Source organism: Typha latifolia, chromosome 10 (assembly GCF_019914945.1).
Source record: "Typha latifolia isolate L0001 chromosome 10, TyphaL0001v2, whole genome shotgun sequence".
Lineage (NCBI taxonomy): Eukaryota > Viridiplantae > Streptophyta > Magnoliopsida > Poales > Typhaceae > Typha > Typha latifolia.
The window spans coordinates 5,300,390-5,317,668 of NC_133095.1; the positions used below are offsets into that span (position 1 = coordinate 5,300,390).

At 28.8% G+C, this 17,279-nt stretch overlaps 1 protein-coding gene across 1 annotated transcript; it reads left to right on the plus strand.

Annotated features, from left to right (window-relative positions):
• The first annotated feature begins 11,297 nt into the window (after positions 1-11,297).
• On the plus strand, positions 11,298-17,248 carry LOC140796937 (vesicle-associated membrane protein 721-like). The gene is made up of 5 exons (XM_073150155.1): positions 11,298-11,740; positions 16,172-16,313; positions 16,400-16,520; positions 16,624-16,686; positions 16,829-17,248. The coding sequence occupies exons 1-5, from the start codon at positions 11,548-11,550 to the stop codon at positions 16,970-16,972; spliced, it is 663 nt and encodes a 220-aa protein (XP_073006256.1). The 5' UTR covers positions 11,298-11,547; the 3' UTR covers positions 16,973-17,248.
• The last annotated feature ends 31 nt before the right edge of the window (positions 17,249-17,279 follow it).

A 17,279-nucleotide genomic window follows, 5' to 3' on the forward strand; every position in this document is an offset into this window, starting at 1 on the left:
TTAAAATAGAGTTATACCAGGCGGGGTAAACTATAATTTACCCTAAAATTATTTATCTCTTTTAGTTTTTTAAATCCTTAAATCCTAATAACTATTAGCTTTTCTATGCAAAATAAATAAAGCTAATCACATGTTAGACAAAGAGTAACCTCTCTAATATCTAGATGGGATAATTGAATCAACCTTCATAATAAATAAACCATAATAAATTTAAATTATCTGCATATTGTGATCCAATGAAAAACTAAATAAGTTCATCACAATAGCTTAGTGATCGAGTTCTACGAGCCCATAATAGAAGTCATGGGTTTAACTTTTCTCGTGAATATTTAGAGTTAATATTTAATAATTTTCACTAAAGCACTATACATAAATGACTTGAACTTGTTATGACCTATTTTTTAAAAGAGTTGGTCCAGTTATCCAATTTATATATCGGAGAGCATATACTTAGCCTACAAGCTTATAATCTATATAAAAAAAATATCAAATATCAATCTCAACATCTAATGAGGGATTGATAAATCTATCATAAATAGGTAGGACCCAATTTTTTTCTATACCTAAATTTTTTTCTCTCGTTTCATATTTATTGCATAACACTAGATTATTTAACAATGTACATAGTTGTAACTCCATTAAAAGTCCTTATATTTAACTCCAAAATATAAGATAAAACTTTTAATGAAAAAAATTTAATATCTAGATGGGATAATTAAATCAACACTCCTAATAAATAAACCACAATAAATTTAAATTATCTCTATATTGCGATCTAGTGAAAATTAAGTAAATAATGTCACAACTATAGCTTAGTAATTGAGTTCTACGAGCCTATAATAGAAGTCATGGGTTTAACTTTTCTCGTGAATATTTAAGGTTAATATTTAATAATTTTTCACTAAAGCACTATACATAAATGACTTGAACTTGTTATGACCTATTTTTTAAAAGAGTTGGTCCGGTTATCTAATTTATATATCGAAAAGCATATAATTAGCCTATAAGCTTATAATCTATATAAAAAAAATATCAAATATCAATCTCAACATTTATGAGGGATCAAACCGATAAATCTATCATAAATAGGTAGGATCTAATTTTTTTTATACCTAAACTTTTTCTCTCGTTTTATATTTATTGCATAACACTAGATTATTTAACAATGTACATAGTTATAGCTTTATTAAAAGTCCTTATATTTAACTCTAAAATATAAGATAAAACTTTTAATGAAAAAAATATAATATATAGATAGGATAATTGAATCAACACTCCTAATAAATAAACCACAATAAATTCAAATTACCTGCATATTGCGATCTAGCAAAAAATAAGTAAATAAGGTCACCACTATAGCTTAGTGATTGAGTTCTACGAGCCCATAATAAAAGTCATGGGTTTGACTTTTCTCATGAATATTAGGGTTAATATTTAATAATTTTTCACTGAAGCACTATACATAAATGACTTGAACTTGTTATGACCTATTTTTTAAAAGAGTTGGTTCGGTTATCCAATTTATATATCAGAGAGCATATAATTAGCCTACAAGCTTATAATCTATATAAAAAAATATCAAATATCAATCTCAACATCTATGAGGGATCGAACTGATAAATATATCATAAATCGGTAGGACCTAATTTTTTTTTTCTATACCTAAACTTTTTCTCTCGTTTCATATTTATTGCATAACACTAGATTATTTAACAATGTACATAGTTATAGCTCTATTAAAAGTCCTTATATTTAACTCCAAAATATAGCTCTATTAAAAGTCCTTATATTTAACTCCAAAATATAAGACAAAACTTTTAATGAAAAAAATCCAATATCTAGATAGGATAATTGAATCAACACTCCTAATAAATAAACCATAATAAATTTAAATTATCTTCATATTGTGATTCGGTGAAAATTAACTAAATAAGGTATCACTATAGCTTAGTGATTGAGTTCTATGAGCCTATAATAGAAGTCATGGGTTTGTCTTTTCTCGTGAATATTAGGGTTACTATTTAATAATTTTTCACTAAAGTACTATATATAAAATGACTTAAACTTGTTATGACCTATTTTTTAAGAGGGTTGGTCCGGTTATTCAATTTATATATCGGAGATCATATAATTAACCTACAAGCTTATAATCTGTATAAAAGAAAATATATCAAATATTAATCTCAACATCTACGAGGGATCGAATTGATAAATCTATCATAAATAGGTAGGCTTAATTTTCTTTATACCTAAACTTTTTTTCATTTTATATTTATTGCATAAAGCTATATTATTTAACAATGTATGTAGTTGTAGCTCTATTTAAAGTCCTATTCAATATCTAGATGAGATAATTGAATCAACCCTTCTAATAAATAAGCCATAATAAATTCAAATTATCTGCATTTTGCGATCCATGTGAAAATTGACTAAATAAGGTCACCGTTATAACTTAGTGATTGAGTTCTACTAGCGTATAATAGAAGTCATGAATTTGACTTTTCTCGTAAATATTAGGGTTAATATTTAATAAATTTTTACTAAAGCACTATATATAAATGACTTGAACTTGTTATAGCCTATTTTTTAAAAGGGTTAGTTTGATTATCCAATTTATATATCGAAGAGCATATAATTAGCCTACAAGCTTATAATTTATATAAAGGAATATATCAAATATCAATCTATGAGGGATTGAACTGATAAATCTATCATAAATAGATAGACCCAATTTTTTTTATACCTAAACTTTTTCTCTTGTTTTATTTTTTATTGCATATAGCTAAATTATTTAACAATGTACTTAGTTATAATTCTATTAAAAGTCCTTATATTTAACCTGAAAATATAAAAAAAAACTTTTAATGAAAAATTATGAATAAAATTATTGGCTTGTTTAATTTATATAAGAAAACTAAATTGTGATGAAAGTTATCGTTATTGCAACTTGCTAGTCGTTATTTCTCATCATCTGAGTATGAGAGAAAAATAAGTTAGATAGAATTAATCTTTTTTCTTTCTCCTCTACTAAAAAAACTAAAGGAAAAATTATATTTTATCCATTGTGATTAGGCCTAAATTTACTCCACTCTCTCTATAGTTTTATTTATTTCACTTTACCTTCTTATTAATATATTCAAACTAAAAATATTAATTTTTTCATCGTATTTGATCAATATATAAGTTGAATTTGAAATTACTCATTATAGACAAAGTTAGATAATAGAATAAGTTTTTCAATGCATCCAAAGTAATACCAATCTTATCATCTGAAATTCGATCAGTATAATTTTTTATGGGTTTCAAAGTTTATCCAATTATCTACAACTTAGTCTAATTCACTCTATAGTTTGGTCAAATATAATAAAAAAAGTAATAGGTTTTAGTTTGAATATAACCATATTGGATAAAATATCACAAATAAAATTATAAGGGTGAAATAAAATTATGCCCAACTATATGAGTAAAATGATATGATCCGAGTATGAGGGTCAAGTCGAGTCTAGTTGGTTGCTTTTACTTATTATTTTTAAATTTGAATTAAATCAGATAATTCATGTATGTAAGCCTAATAGGGCAAGTTGGGTCCGACCCTACAGTGTCTCTACTCTTATAAATAGGAGTGGTCATTGTCTATTTGCTATCATGAAAAAAATAGTGGTTTAGTTAACCTTTTATCTATCTTTCACCCATGTAATCGTAGTTGTTTATTTTTCTACAAGTAAATCTAACTTAGAAAGTCTAATTCTACCTCTAAACTATAGCCGCCCATTTATATAGTTAACCTCCACCTCACGATCGTCTACTGCCTTCCGACAACCGCTGCAATGTTGAATTATTAGTTTTTGTCATATTTCAATATTTCTTCATTATTTTTTTCATATCTTTTTACTCTAAATATCGAAATCACTTCATTCCAAAGCCATTAGATCCGAGACTCACGATGCTACTTATAATAATAACATCATGAAATCAGAGTCATGCTCTTCAGTCGATGGTGAACACACAATCTAAAACAAATTTAAGAGAGATTATCGCCATGGAAGACTAAGAACTCATCTCCATTCTTGTGGAAACTTTCTTGGCACCACCACCACTACTGACCATCTTCGTTAATAAACCACTTTTATAGTCGAATCTATGGAGACTTTGAAAGACCTAAGGAAGGAAGCCACAAAATACACCATGGAGAATACCAAACGGTTCAATAAGTCATTAGAAGATTTGTCTTGACCTAGTACCACCGCCCACTGCTGCCACTCGAGGCATAATAATTATCCTTACAGCAAATAATATCAAAATAAGAAGATGATGGAGAAAACCACCAAACCACGACTAAGGCCTCCGACCATAGTGGAGTCCCTGCCATCTCTACAAAATGATTGATATTAGGCTCATGTCTTATTTTCTTAGACTTGAAGTTGTGCATACTAGTAATAAAATATTTATTTCATAGAAGAAATCTACAACAAATATTTAGAAATTATTTAAGAAAGAATCATATAATCCATTATATTGAAGTAAGACTGAGTTTGGATAAGCATAAAAATGGGTATTAACTTGAATGAAGAATTATATATTATGGTCTCCTTCTAATGCATAATTCTAATACTATAAATTCTCTCTAATTCTTTTTTATCTCATAATGCAGCACTTCGTAGTTCAGCACATAGACTTGTTATGCCAATACCTTTACAAAATTTTATTTTAACCAATGATAATAATGTTCTGATAAAAATTTGCATATTTTGATTCTATCACCTTTGTAGAAGTAATACAAGATGATGGGTGGAAGTGTGCTATAGATGAAGAAATTTATTCAATAAAGTAATACCTAGGAGCTAACTTCTTTACTAAAAGGAAAGAAATTAATTGGTATTTAATGAGTGCACAAAACAAAGTTTAAATTGCATTATTAAGTAGACCGATTGAAGACTAGGTTTTTTTTTATAAAAAGATATGAGCAAATCTAGGTATTGATTACTATAATGTTTTAACACCTATAGCTAGATTTGATACTATCCGTATAATAATTATTTTAGTTGCTCAAAAGAAGTGGCAAATACATCAGATGGATGTAAAATCTATATTATTGCATAGCTTAATGAAATTTTTTTTGTTGATTAGCCTATTAGTTATGTGAAGAAAGAACATGAAGATAAAGTTTCCAAATTGAAGAAAGCTCTTTATAAATTGAAACATGTTTTGAAAGCTTGGTACACTATTATTAACTCATATTTTTAAGAAAATAGTTTTGTAAAGTGTCTTTATGAATTGACACTATATATTAAATCTAACTCATATGGAAATATGATCATTGTATGTTAATATATGAATGATTTAGTATTCATAAAAAATAGTCTAAATATATTTGCTATATTTAAGGAGGTTATGACTAGCAATTTTGAAATGATTGATATTAAGCTCATGCCTTATTTTCTTGAGCTTAAAGTTGTGCATACTAGTAAATATTTATTTTATAAAATAAATATGAAATGGATATTTTGAAATGATTCAAGATAGAATCATATAATATCTCTTATTGAAGCAAGACTGCGTTTATTTAGATAAGCATGAGAGTGTTAAATTTGTTAATCCAATTTATTTCTAGAGTCTAATAGCAACTTTATGTTATTTAATTTCTACTATGCCTAATATTACATTTGGAGTTTGTATTATTAGTCATTTTATGAAAAATATAAAACAAGCCCACTTACAAGTCATAAAACAAATCACGTGATACATAAAAAAAAACTTAAATCATGGTATCTTTTATTCAATTACTTATAATTATGATATTGACGGATATTTAGATAGTGATTGAGTAGGTGATTTTAAATAATATAAAAATATATAAAAGATATTCATGGATATTCATGGGCTTAGGATTATTTTTTTATCATCAAAGAAATAATAAGTCGATGCTCTTTTTACTACTGAAGCACAGTAGATGACGGCTTCCTCCACTACATGTCAAGCTATTATTAGATGAATTATATCAACAACTCCCATTTTTTTGTAATAATAAATCGGTTATCTTTCTAACTAAAGATTATGTATTTGAAGGGAGAAAGTACATAGATATCAAATTTTATTACACTTGTGATCATGTCAAAAGAAATGAAAGTAGTAATGAAATTTTGTAAGTCCAAAGATTAACTTGTTGACATTCTCACGAATTGAAAATATATGATGGGGTTGGTTAATATGAAAGTTTGAATTTAAGGGAGGCTATTGAAATTTGATTTGAATTCATGTTTAGTTTTTATTTAGAGCCATATTGATTAAGTTTTTTTTTTTCTTTCTTAGTTATAGCTTGAATAAGTTTATTGCTAATTAGTAGAAAATAGTTTTAGGTTGTGTAGAAAGTTGAGTAGTGTCATAAAAATAAAAATAGGAGAATTCTAAGACATTATTTTTGTCGAGGGGTGAGGGGGATTATCAACTTTTGGTTATTGAAGTATTTCTTTCTTTATCCAATTTTCTTTTATTTTGATCTTATTTTGGAAATTAAAAATTTCACACTTTTAATTTACTATAAGCATTACTGTCAAAATATCACATAATCTATTCCACCAAGAAGCATCGACAATGGGTGAAAACCGCCTTCATGAGAAGCAAAATTTGAATTTGAAAAGCTTATGTTTATTTGTGTTCATGTCCGATTAATATCTGATCTATATCTATATTCATTTAAAATTCAATCCATATTTGAATTGTATTTGTATCCATGTAAGATTCTATCAATATATGAAAGTTTCATATCAACTTAGTTATAATATAATTTTAAATTTTACTATTTATCCATATTTGAATTCATATTCGAACTAAAAATTTTAATTTATGGGCCGGACACTATCCAGACTGAATCAACTCCATTTTAACCTATTTAACTACAGCAAAATTCTTATTTTTCTACCTTGTTCCACAACATAAAAGTTGAATTCTAATATTACCTTTTTTATTTTTTTTATATCTAAAATAATAGAAAGTCGAGAAAACTTCAATTTTACTAACTTTCCAATAAAATTAGAGAACATTGTAAATAGCATGCTATATTTTTTCTATATTATAAATAAAACTTTTTTATTATTTATAAATAAAGCTCATATTTGCACACAAAAACTAAGTAGCAACACTATTATTTAAATTTAATAGCCTCTATATTTGGGTCTGGCACACTCAGGCCTTCCGAGCTCAGAGAAAAGTAGAATATTTCTTCCATTTCAAATAATATTTATACTTTAAATACTACATTTCTCTAGTATAATTTTTTAGATTAAATAACGACAAGTTTGGATTCATTGATTTTTGTGTGATTTAATTGGATGCAATTTAATATTTTCAATTTTATTTATCAAATTTTATTCACGTAGTCAAGTTAATTTGGCTTTTTGTTTATCTACATTTTGTTTATATGAGATAGGATCAAACTCCAACTTATAATTTTCAGGAAAGAACAATCCGGGTTAATTACACTTAGCCCCTATAAACTATCATCATTTTTCACATACGTCTTATATACTTGTTAATCTACGAAAATTCTTAATTCAGAGAGTCTATATAATTATTCTTTTCTTAGTTGAGATATCTATATGAATATTTTTCTTAGTTCTAAAATATCATAATTGCCTTTACATTTCTGTCATAATTACTATCAAAATTAATTTGCTTTTTAAAAAATATCATTATGATTAATTTCTAACATAATATTCCTAAAAGATTAAACTAAAGTTAAAAAAATTATATAAATAACTTTTATCTCCAAATAAAAAAATTCATTGCGCTACAATATCGATTATGATATTGGATCGATTTTAAATTATTCTAAATAATTTATGCAAGGGCAATAAGAATGACATTTTTAAAATAACACAATAAATTCAGTAGCAACTGTGATGAATAATATAATGATAATTATAATATTTTGACAAGTTTCAATTATAATTATATAAAAATTCTTAATAAAAAAAAGTTCTGAGAGTATTTTCTCAAAATTGTGATAGTTTAAAAGAACTAAGTGTAATTATCCATAAATAATACAAATAGAGGACTTTATTTATAACATAGTCAGAGTATTAGGTATTATTTTTAATTTCCCTATAAAACTTATCACAATGTATAGAAACTTCATAAATTCCAATGAAATTTGTACAAAATTAGTCTACTAGACCATTAATGTTACCTACAACCTCATTCATCTTGAACTTATCTCTTTCCTTGACCAGATTGAGTACTATTTTTAAGTCTAATTCAACAATTTCGGCTTGGTCCAGTTTCTAGAAGAGCTGAAAATTTTGATACTTTATTAACTATTTCACTAAATATGCTCGGGTACCTCAGATGCTCCCAAAAAATTATTATTATTTACAAGAATATTTTCATGTTATGAGAAAAAAAATTATATTTTGGAACTCTTTTTATATATAATTCTCACTGAAAGCTTTCAAAATATCATAATTGCGACTAATTTAACATTTTAAAAATTGTCGTTTTGGTTAGTTTTAAACCATTTTTAATAATTTATGCAGTAGGCAAAATAGGTTTGTTTTTTAAAGATCTAAGTTGTGTTTAAATCATGATTACTTAGATTTAACTAATAGAATAATATTTTTTTAAAATAAAAATAATTTGGGTAGTAATTATGATAATTAAAGAATGTAGTGGCAATTATGATATTATAAAAATTTTAAGTAGCAATTATGTAAAAATCCCTTTATTTATTTGATTTTTTTGCATGTATATTCTTAAAAAAAAGTTTATTTACTTCTTTGCTCATCTGAAGTTGATTTTTGCATGTATAATCCTTAAAATATATGTTATTTTCTTAGATACCATACTAGTTACTTTTCAAGTTATGTTTGAATTATTTAATAAAAATAAATAAAATGCTTAAATATGAGAAATACTTGAAAATTAGAATACATATTGTTTAAATTTTAATTCCCTAGATTTTCTAATGTCTCAAAAGAAAAGAAAATATTAATTTTTATTAAGATCTAATTGACGGCATCATAAGAAGCTCAAAATTAATGAACGGAAAATTCTAAGGAATAACTAACAAAAGAGGTTTTTTCGGAGATTTTACATAATTAAAGAATTAAAATATCACAAAATATAAATAAAAAAGTGTATGTAAAAGAATATAATACATATTAATTAACCTTTTTGTAAAGTTACAGTTACAAAATAACACCTTATATTTTATTAAAAATATACTAAGACACTTTCTAACCTATTCCATACTAATCAAGTTTACTAAAATACATTTGGGAAATTTTTTTTGATTTGAAATTTCTTATTGGTATTTTAAGAATACTAGGATTTTAACAATTAATTTATGTTTTAGTACCATTTTTGTTGGAGATTAGTTAGTTTAATTATTTCAGAGTGTCACAAAAGAGGGTATTAATGAGAAAAAGGTAAATCCAAAATTTAATTATTATATAACTATGCCATCCTATGGTTTAGAGCAATATAAAATTATTATATTTTCCATTTAAACTTAACAAAAGAGGTATTAGAAAATTTTGATTTAAAATCTTGGAGAGATTTTAATTATAATAAAACATATATTTTTTTCTCTTCTATCCTGTTCCACATAATATTATACACCTCTAGTCTTCTTTGTCATCCTAATCCTATCATAAAATAAAATATCTCAATCACCTTAAAAAAATATATATGAGTAGAAATGGTCAAACAATAATGAGACAATTAATATCGCATGAGTATTGTAGTAAGGGAGCAAAGAATAAATAGAAAAGTTTAGAAGGGTAATTTGTTAAGAATCATTAAATCACTGAAGTGTAGGGTGTTAAGTAAAAAAGTTTTCTCAACAACAATAAATATGATTTGAATTTTGAACCGACTATCCCCCTCACCTGTCGTGTTGCTTGGGTGACCTGTCATGCGATGGCTCGTCCAAGTACGTGTTTGCTGTTAGGTAGAAAAGTGTTAGTTTCGAAATCAAATCATGCCAGCTATGCGGTCATCTGGGCCGTTGATTTTAACGAACCCCCTTGTTCATTGTTGCATGACAACGACGTTGCTTGCTTCAAACGCGACAGCCCACCAAGCTTAAGGGAAATTTTGTAAATAAAACCCTACTTTGTTTGCATTTAACTCTTTTTTTTTTCTAAAGAAATAATTAATTGCATTGAAATCGGTTAACTCCCACCGTTAAAAAATAAAAAATCCGAGGCCAAAAGAAATTGGAGGAGTAAAGTGATAAAAGTTACCCTAATTTCTACCACGATCCAAACAGAGTGGATGTTCTCATTGAGCATGTCAACGAGCAATAGAATTCTTTATTTCGATTCAGACCAAAATTGAAGGATATCTATTATATTAACTGCGTAGACTTTGTCTTTTTGACCTTTTGGCTTTGTTTGTTTTGAGTTCAGAGATCTGGGTGAATAAATTGAGACAAATAAAATTATAAGGACGAAATAAATTTAAACCTAACCATGAGGTAAAATAAATTTTTTTTCCCTAATACCAAGTTCGGTGAAGGTGTTCTTTTTAAAAGGCAAATAATCAATTTGAAATTAACTTAAAATTGACTCAAGGGACTATTTAAATTGTTTAGGAAAATAAAAAAACTTAATATAAAGTAGGAGAATAAGTCAAGTAGGATATTCAAGAAAAATATGAATAAAATATATTTTTTACCCTTGTATTTTAGAACAAAAATATTTATCCTAAAGAAATTTAATTTTGTATCATTATGCCTCGCTAATCTTTTGACTATTATGCAATTGTTATATTTTATGTTTTAAATTACCAATTATTTTATTCAAAATATATTTTTATTTTGAACAAAAATTAATTTACCACCTCGTGTTTTATCACATGCCATCTTAAACTCTCTAAATATGTATAATTTATTATAAGTATAGCCATTTAAATCATATAATAATCTCTATTAAAAAATTTATAAACCTGGTCAAAAGCACCCGGACGCATAGTGATATAAAATAAAGTTTAAAGAGTAAATTAATTTTAGTCTTCCAGACCGAGAGGTAAAATAGTTTAACTAGACTTCTTTTACATAAATTACTCCTTAATAAATTATTTTTTTCATACTTCTGTCTTATTTATGGGTATTTTTTTATTTTTTACCTAATAAATAGTTAGATTTTAATTTATAATTGTCGAAATGTGTAACGTGACGAGTATCTATGTGAAAAACATAGGTTTCGAAGGGTATAAATACAAATAAAGGAATTGTGAGGGGCATGCATGCAAAAACTCTTCTTTATTTTCAAGGACATCTTCTGTTAGTTAGAAAAATCAAAGTACTCGGGGGACATTCTGGGGTACAAACGCTGCCTATTAACCCCTTGTAAAACTTCAAAATAAAGCAATAAGGTATACATTTCCCCAATACTAACATCGCCCACCATTCTAGAATTCTTCTCTTTCTTCTAGGAATTCCTATTCCCCTCTCTCCGATCCGATCGTCTTCTTCCTCCCGTCGAGATCTAGGTTTAAGGTTTCGTTTCTGGGGGAAGGAGGAGGAGGAGGAGGAGGAGGAGGAGGGAGATGGGGCAGCAGCAGCAGCTGATCTATAGCTTCGTCGCTAGAGGGACGGTCATCCTTGCGGAGTACACGGAGTTCACCGGAAACTTCAACACCATCGCCTCCCAGTGCCTTCAGAAGCTCCCTGCGAGCAGCAACAAGTTCACCTACAACTGCGACGGCCACACCTTCAACTACCTCGTAGAGGATGGATTCAGTGCGTTCTCGATCGATTTGACTCGGTTTATATTTGAATTCTTTGTTGTTAGATCCATGTGGCGATGCTCGTATTCGTGTGTTTGTGGTTGGATTTGGGTTTGATTGTGCTAGGTTTTGTTTTTATGCTGTTATTTGGATCGGCTCGGGCAAATTTTGTAGTGCACAAGATCTGACATCAAGCTGATCGTAGATTTATATTTCATTTAGTATTAGATCGGAAGAGTGTTTGTAGTTTGAGAATTAGTCTATTTGGTCTAATTTTGATGATTCATACAAGAATTTTCTTGTCTCGTGGGATTAATTACATTATGTAGAATTAGAACATTAAGTGTAGGTTGGGGTAATGGAATGAGTGTGAATTAGCTTCTTAAATTTTTTTAAGAATTCATTGTAGAGGAAAATAAATTCCCTTTTCTTTTATCTATTTAGTTGCTTAGCAAAATACATGTCTTGGTTTTTCCTCCTGTCTGAGCTATTAGGAAGGTCGTTATAAAAGAAGTGGACTGTATTCTTTGTCAGAATGTTAGTTTGTATATTTTTGCAATTGGAAATGTGTGGGATATTTTGCTAAATACGCAGTTGGCATTCCCCGGTTATGCATTTTCTTAGTTGTTAGGAATGTTTAGAACGATCTGCAATGCAGTTAGTTTTTCACCTTTTGTTTCATTCCAGCTTTTCATTACAATATTTTAAGCATATGAATAGATTTAAAAAAAATTTATAAGTCAAAGATGTCCGAATTTGATGTATAGTTGTCATTTTTGCTGGATAGTCTGTATGTTTATGTGAATCTTAGTTTAATTTAAAATTGCAAGGCAGTTAATTAACTCTAGACAACATCAGCTCCTAACTTTGCAGGTGAACTTTAGTGTGCAAAAGTAGTTTTCATGAGCACCATAAGAATTTATATATGAATGAAATTGCTTTCTAAATCTGACTGTTGGGTTCAAAAAGGGAAATATGTCAAATCAGCTGATTTGTCAAGATACTCTTACTCTAAAGAGTCATATGACTACTCCTTGGGTATAGTTGTGTTGGTTGGTAACTTGGTTCTAGTGATGGATATACACAAAAAAAATTTCTTGGGAAAAATGGTGATATTTTACAATTCCATGTCTGTTTCTTGAATTTTATGGAGAAGCACATCATGTTTGATAAACAAGTCTAGCATCATGCCGAGGTTTAATTTATGAGAATCTTTGGTGCGCTCTAAGTTGTGGATGTATAGCATTAGTTTCAATATCTGCAATTCTGCATATACATTTCTACTCTCACTAAGATTGTCATTTACTTAGGGTACTATTACATGCAGTAGAAATAGTTCCTATTTTGTAAAACAACTATTGAACTATATTTCTGTAGGGACTACTGAGCATAGCATTACATAGGGAAGATAAGAAATTTGAAGGTTCTATATGAATTTACATGAATTTAGTCAATTACACCTATGATTAGTGGATCATTAATATACATAATTCATTTTTATGATTAGTGGCTGCATTAATATACATACTTCATTTTTGAAATGTTTGGTGAGAGTTTGTCTCGTAAGTCAGATGTTTGACATGTTCACTATCTTAGACAAGGGTTTACTGTTAAAATTAGATCTGGACTTCTTTTTTTGACATGAAGTATTTAAAAGGTATGAATGATGAATATTAGCTCAATTTTTCTAATAATTCTGAAGAACGTTTCTTGCATTTACAAAAGGTTCTTTTGCATCAGTACTCCTCTCAAGTCTGTTATTTGCAGGTATACCTGACCAAAATCTGTATTTAATTGTACACACCTTAAGCCCCCTCGCTCTTTGCAAGGAAACCTCTCATGTTACATGTTAGTAATCAACAATTGAAATACAAAATCTTTAATACTAAAAGTATAGAAATTTGTTAATAATAGTCTGTAATTATGCATCATCCATTTCATTCATGAGTCTAACGTAGTTCCATTTTCTTAAACATTAAGTGACTCAGATTTGCTGGTTGAGAGTGACCATGCAAAAGAAAAGGGTCTTGAGGGGTATACATGCAAGTACTATTTTTGAGGGGTTATACATTTAGCCTTCGTTCATTTCAGGAATAACTTTTTTCTTATTCTAGAATATAACTCTTTATTATAGAATAATAGCTAAATATCATAGTCACCATATTATAGAATACAAATGTTATTCATTAAAATTAATTTTATACTAAACACTAATCTAATTACTAATTTACTTTTGATATCTATCCCATCAACTTACTTTATATCAAATTAAGGTTCAAAAAATCGGGATCAGGATCGGGGATGAATTTTTACAAAAAAACGATACGTATCAACCGGAATGGCCGTATCGGTCATCAGGATCGGATCAGAATTTTTTAATTACATAAATTCTAAATATTATTTAAAAATATAGAAAATTTCTAAACATTAAGAAAAATGACAAAAAATAAGAAAATAAAGAAAGACAAATTATAGTGCAGTGAAAACTGAAAAGAAGAAGAGATTAAAAAATAGCGAGTAGAAGAAAACCAAACAAAAGAAAGAAAAATTATGGTGCAGTGACAAAGAAGAAGAAAAGAAGATAGAGTGGAAGAAATGAAAAAGCAGAGAGAGAAATAAAGAAATAAAATTAAAAAAATTACATATTGGAGTTTGTTGGAGTTAGATCTGTGTCATCGGAGTTCGTCAGAGCTAGATCTTTCTCTAAGAAAAACAATTGTTATATGGTAAGGAGAGAAAAAGAGAAAGAAAGAGTGAAAGAGAGAGAAAGAGAGTTTGGATCGAGATCAGCCGATCCAACAAACCATGTATCAAATCAAAGGGTATTTACGGTAATTTTATAAGAACTAAAATATTTTTTTTCATCTTTTACTTTACTTTATATCACATTAAAAATAATCATTATACTTTTGTTCCAAATTACAAGTGAACATATGATTAATTATTTCTAGAATAAAGACTTCATTTTGCGAATAACAAAAAAGAATATATATTATAAAATTAATCTTATTTCTAAAGCAAACGAGGCTTTCGATGGAACTTTAAGACGTAGAAAAGAGTATGCAAGGCACAAGTTTAAATGGAAGATGTCACAACGTTACACATCCATGGGCTCTTAGATATGAGTAATATATAAGAAAACAACGTATACAAAATGTGCATGCAATTGCAAGAGAGATGACAATGTTTTTACTCAATATGCTGTTATGACTATCCTTGAAGTATCCCAGTGGTTAACTAAGAAGTCACATTTCAACAATGATCAAGAAATATTATGTAATCTATGAATTGGAATTTTCTTCTTATGATTGTAATTGGAACTCGAATCTTGTTAAACTGCATTATGAGTAGCTATATGCTTTTAGTATACGTGTAGAACTTTGATGACACTAACTTATGTGAGTCATATAGCTAGAATGAGGAGAAAAGTTATTCCGGTGACACTTAATCTTTGTTGTTATGATTTCTTATAATTTTACTGTAGTCTTTGTTTAATTTATCATTGGAAGGAATTTGATGCCAATTTCTTAAGGATTTTAATAGGTTTACTACCTACTATAAAATTGTGTCATCTGCTTGGAGCTTTCTAGAATTTGTTACCAAGATGTAAGAAAATTATAAAAATTTATGTGATGGTACCTTCGTAAGTTAGGGTTTCAATGGTTTTAGTTTTATGTGAATTCGATGTCGGAATAAAAAGTTATAAATAAAACAATGGAGGAAGGCCAAAATGGGGTAGAATAATAAATATCTGACGTTGCGGCGGTTGTCGGAAGGTAACAGACGGCTAAGGGTGGTGGTGAATGGTCGTAGAGTAGGGTGGCTGCTAGTGGAGAAAGGTGGCTAAGATTTGGAAGATCGGAATGCTTCTACGGCAATGATTTACTCTTAAAAAGATAAAAATAATCTAATGACTACGGTAAAAAATAAATAAGAAAGGAATAATTTGGTTAAATTTAAATTCATTCAATGATTATTATCAACACATGATCACTCTTATTTGTAGGAGTAGAAATCTTAGCTAATTGGATCTACATGCGAATTATCAGATTTATTTGAAATTTAAAATATTAAGATAAAACTAACTAACTAACTAACTTAAATTGATTTGACTCGACTTAACCGACTCGACTAACCTAATCCACGTGGTCGGATCATATCAGTATTTGTGTTTTGCTCTTGCTTACTTCATACTATTGGAAAAGGCTTGAATGATTGTAATTTTGTTCTTAATTGCCCATCCAATAAGTAATTGCATTAAACCATTAGTATTGTGACTTAATAGGTTTATTCAAGAGATGATGAGGTTGTTGGTCATCCTATATCATTCTTTTCTACATCGCATGTTCTAGGCTCTTTTACCTGTTGTGCAATTTCTTTTTCATTTAGTGGAAGCTGAACATATGCTGTTTTCAGGAGCTAACGTGAGCTTTAATTTTTGCAGCATATTGTGTAGTTGCAGTTGATTCAGTTGGCAGACAGGTTCCCATTGCCTACCTAGAGAGGGTTAAGGATGATTTCAACAAAAGATATGGAGGAGGAAAAGCTGCAACTGCTGCAGCCAAAAGTCTCAACCGAGATTTTGGGTATCCCTTCATCTGCAAACCACTTCAAAGAAATAAAGATATCAGTCTCTAGTACTTAATGATAAAGCTGTTCATTGATAAATCAGGTCAAAACTTAAGGAGCACATGCAGTATTGTGTGGACCATCCCGAAGAGATCAGCAAGCTAGCCAAGGTGAAAGCTCAGGTTTCAGAAGTCAAGGGAGTTATGATGGAAAATATCGAGAAGGTACACCGCAGTTTAGCCTTGTTTCTATCTCATAAGAATTAGGCTGTTATGAATGACTCATCACTAATATTTTCAATTTTGTGGGAACCCCTCTTCATTATAGGTTCTTGACCGTGGGGAGAAAATCGAGCTTCTTGTAGACAAGACAGAAAACCTTCGTTCCCAGGTCCGTAAAACACATATATCTCCTGTCCTAACATAGTTATTAGGACTAAGTTGTTGATTTCTTGCAACTGTGTTGGGCTTGGGGTGGTCACCTTTCCTTGCAGTAACTCAAGTACAAGTATTTCTTCTGTTTGGGTTTTCAGGCACAGGATTTCAGGCAGACGGGGACACAGGTGCGAAGGAAGATGTGGTTACAGAACATGAAGATTAAGCTGATTGTGTTGGGAATCATCATTGCTCTCATCCTTATCATAGTCTTATCTATTTGCCATGGTTTCAAATGCTAGGATTGGAACTTGTAACCCCAGAATGCACCTTCAATTGGACTGCTGGTTTTCAGTAAAATTACATCGTTTGCTTCTATATACATATATATTGGTGGCTTTTTTCTGTTAGTGGTTTGTAGTCTAGCATTCCCTCTTTGTGAATGTCTCATGTTTTGTTGTCTGTTGCAAACCGCAGTTAGTGGTTTGGGATATTGACTTGTATTTTGGATAATATGTATGTATAGCTTGAGCACAATTCTTTCTCTGCTATACGACTACAAAGTTTTCTTTCATTAATTTAGTATCATTTTCTGGTTTTTAGATATGA

Bases quoted from the DNA above. Each gene is read 5' to 3' on its own strand.
- LOC140796937 (XM_073150155.1), top strand. From the start codon at position 11,548: ATGGGGCAGCAGCAGCAGCTGATCTATAGCTTCGTCGCTAGAGGGACG. The intron at 11,741-16,171 runs GTGCGTTCTCGA...TAATTTTTGCAG, and splicing joins CCTCGTAGAGGATGGATTCA to CATATTGTGTAGTTGCAGTT. The intron at 16,314-16,399 runs GTATCCCTTCAT...TTGATAAATCAG, and splicing joins AGTCTCAACCGAGATTTTGG to GTCAAAACTTAAGGAGCACA.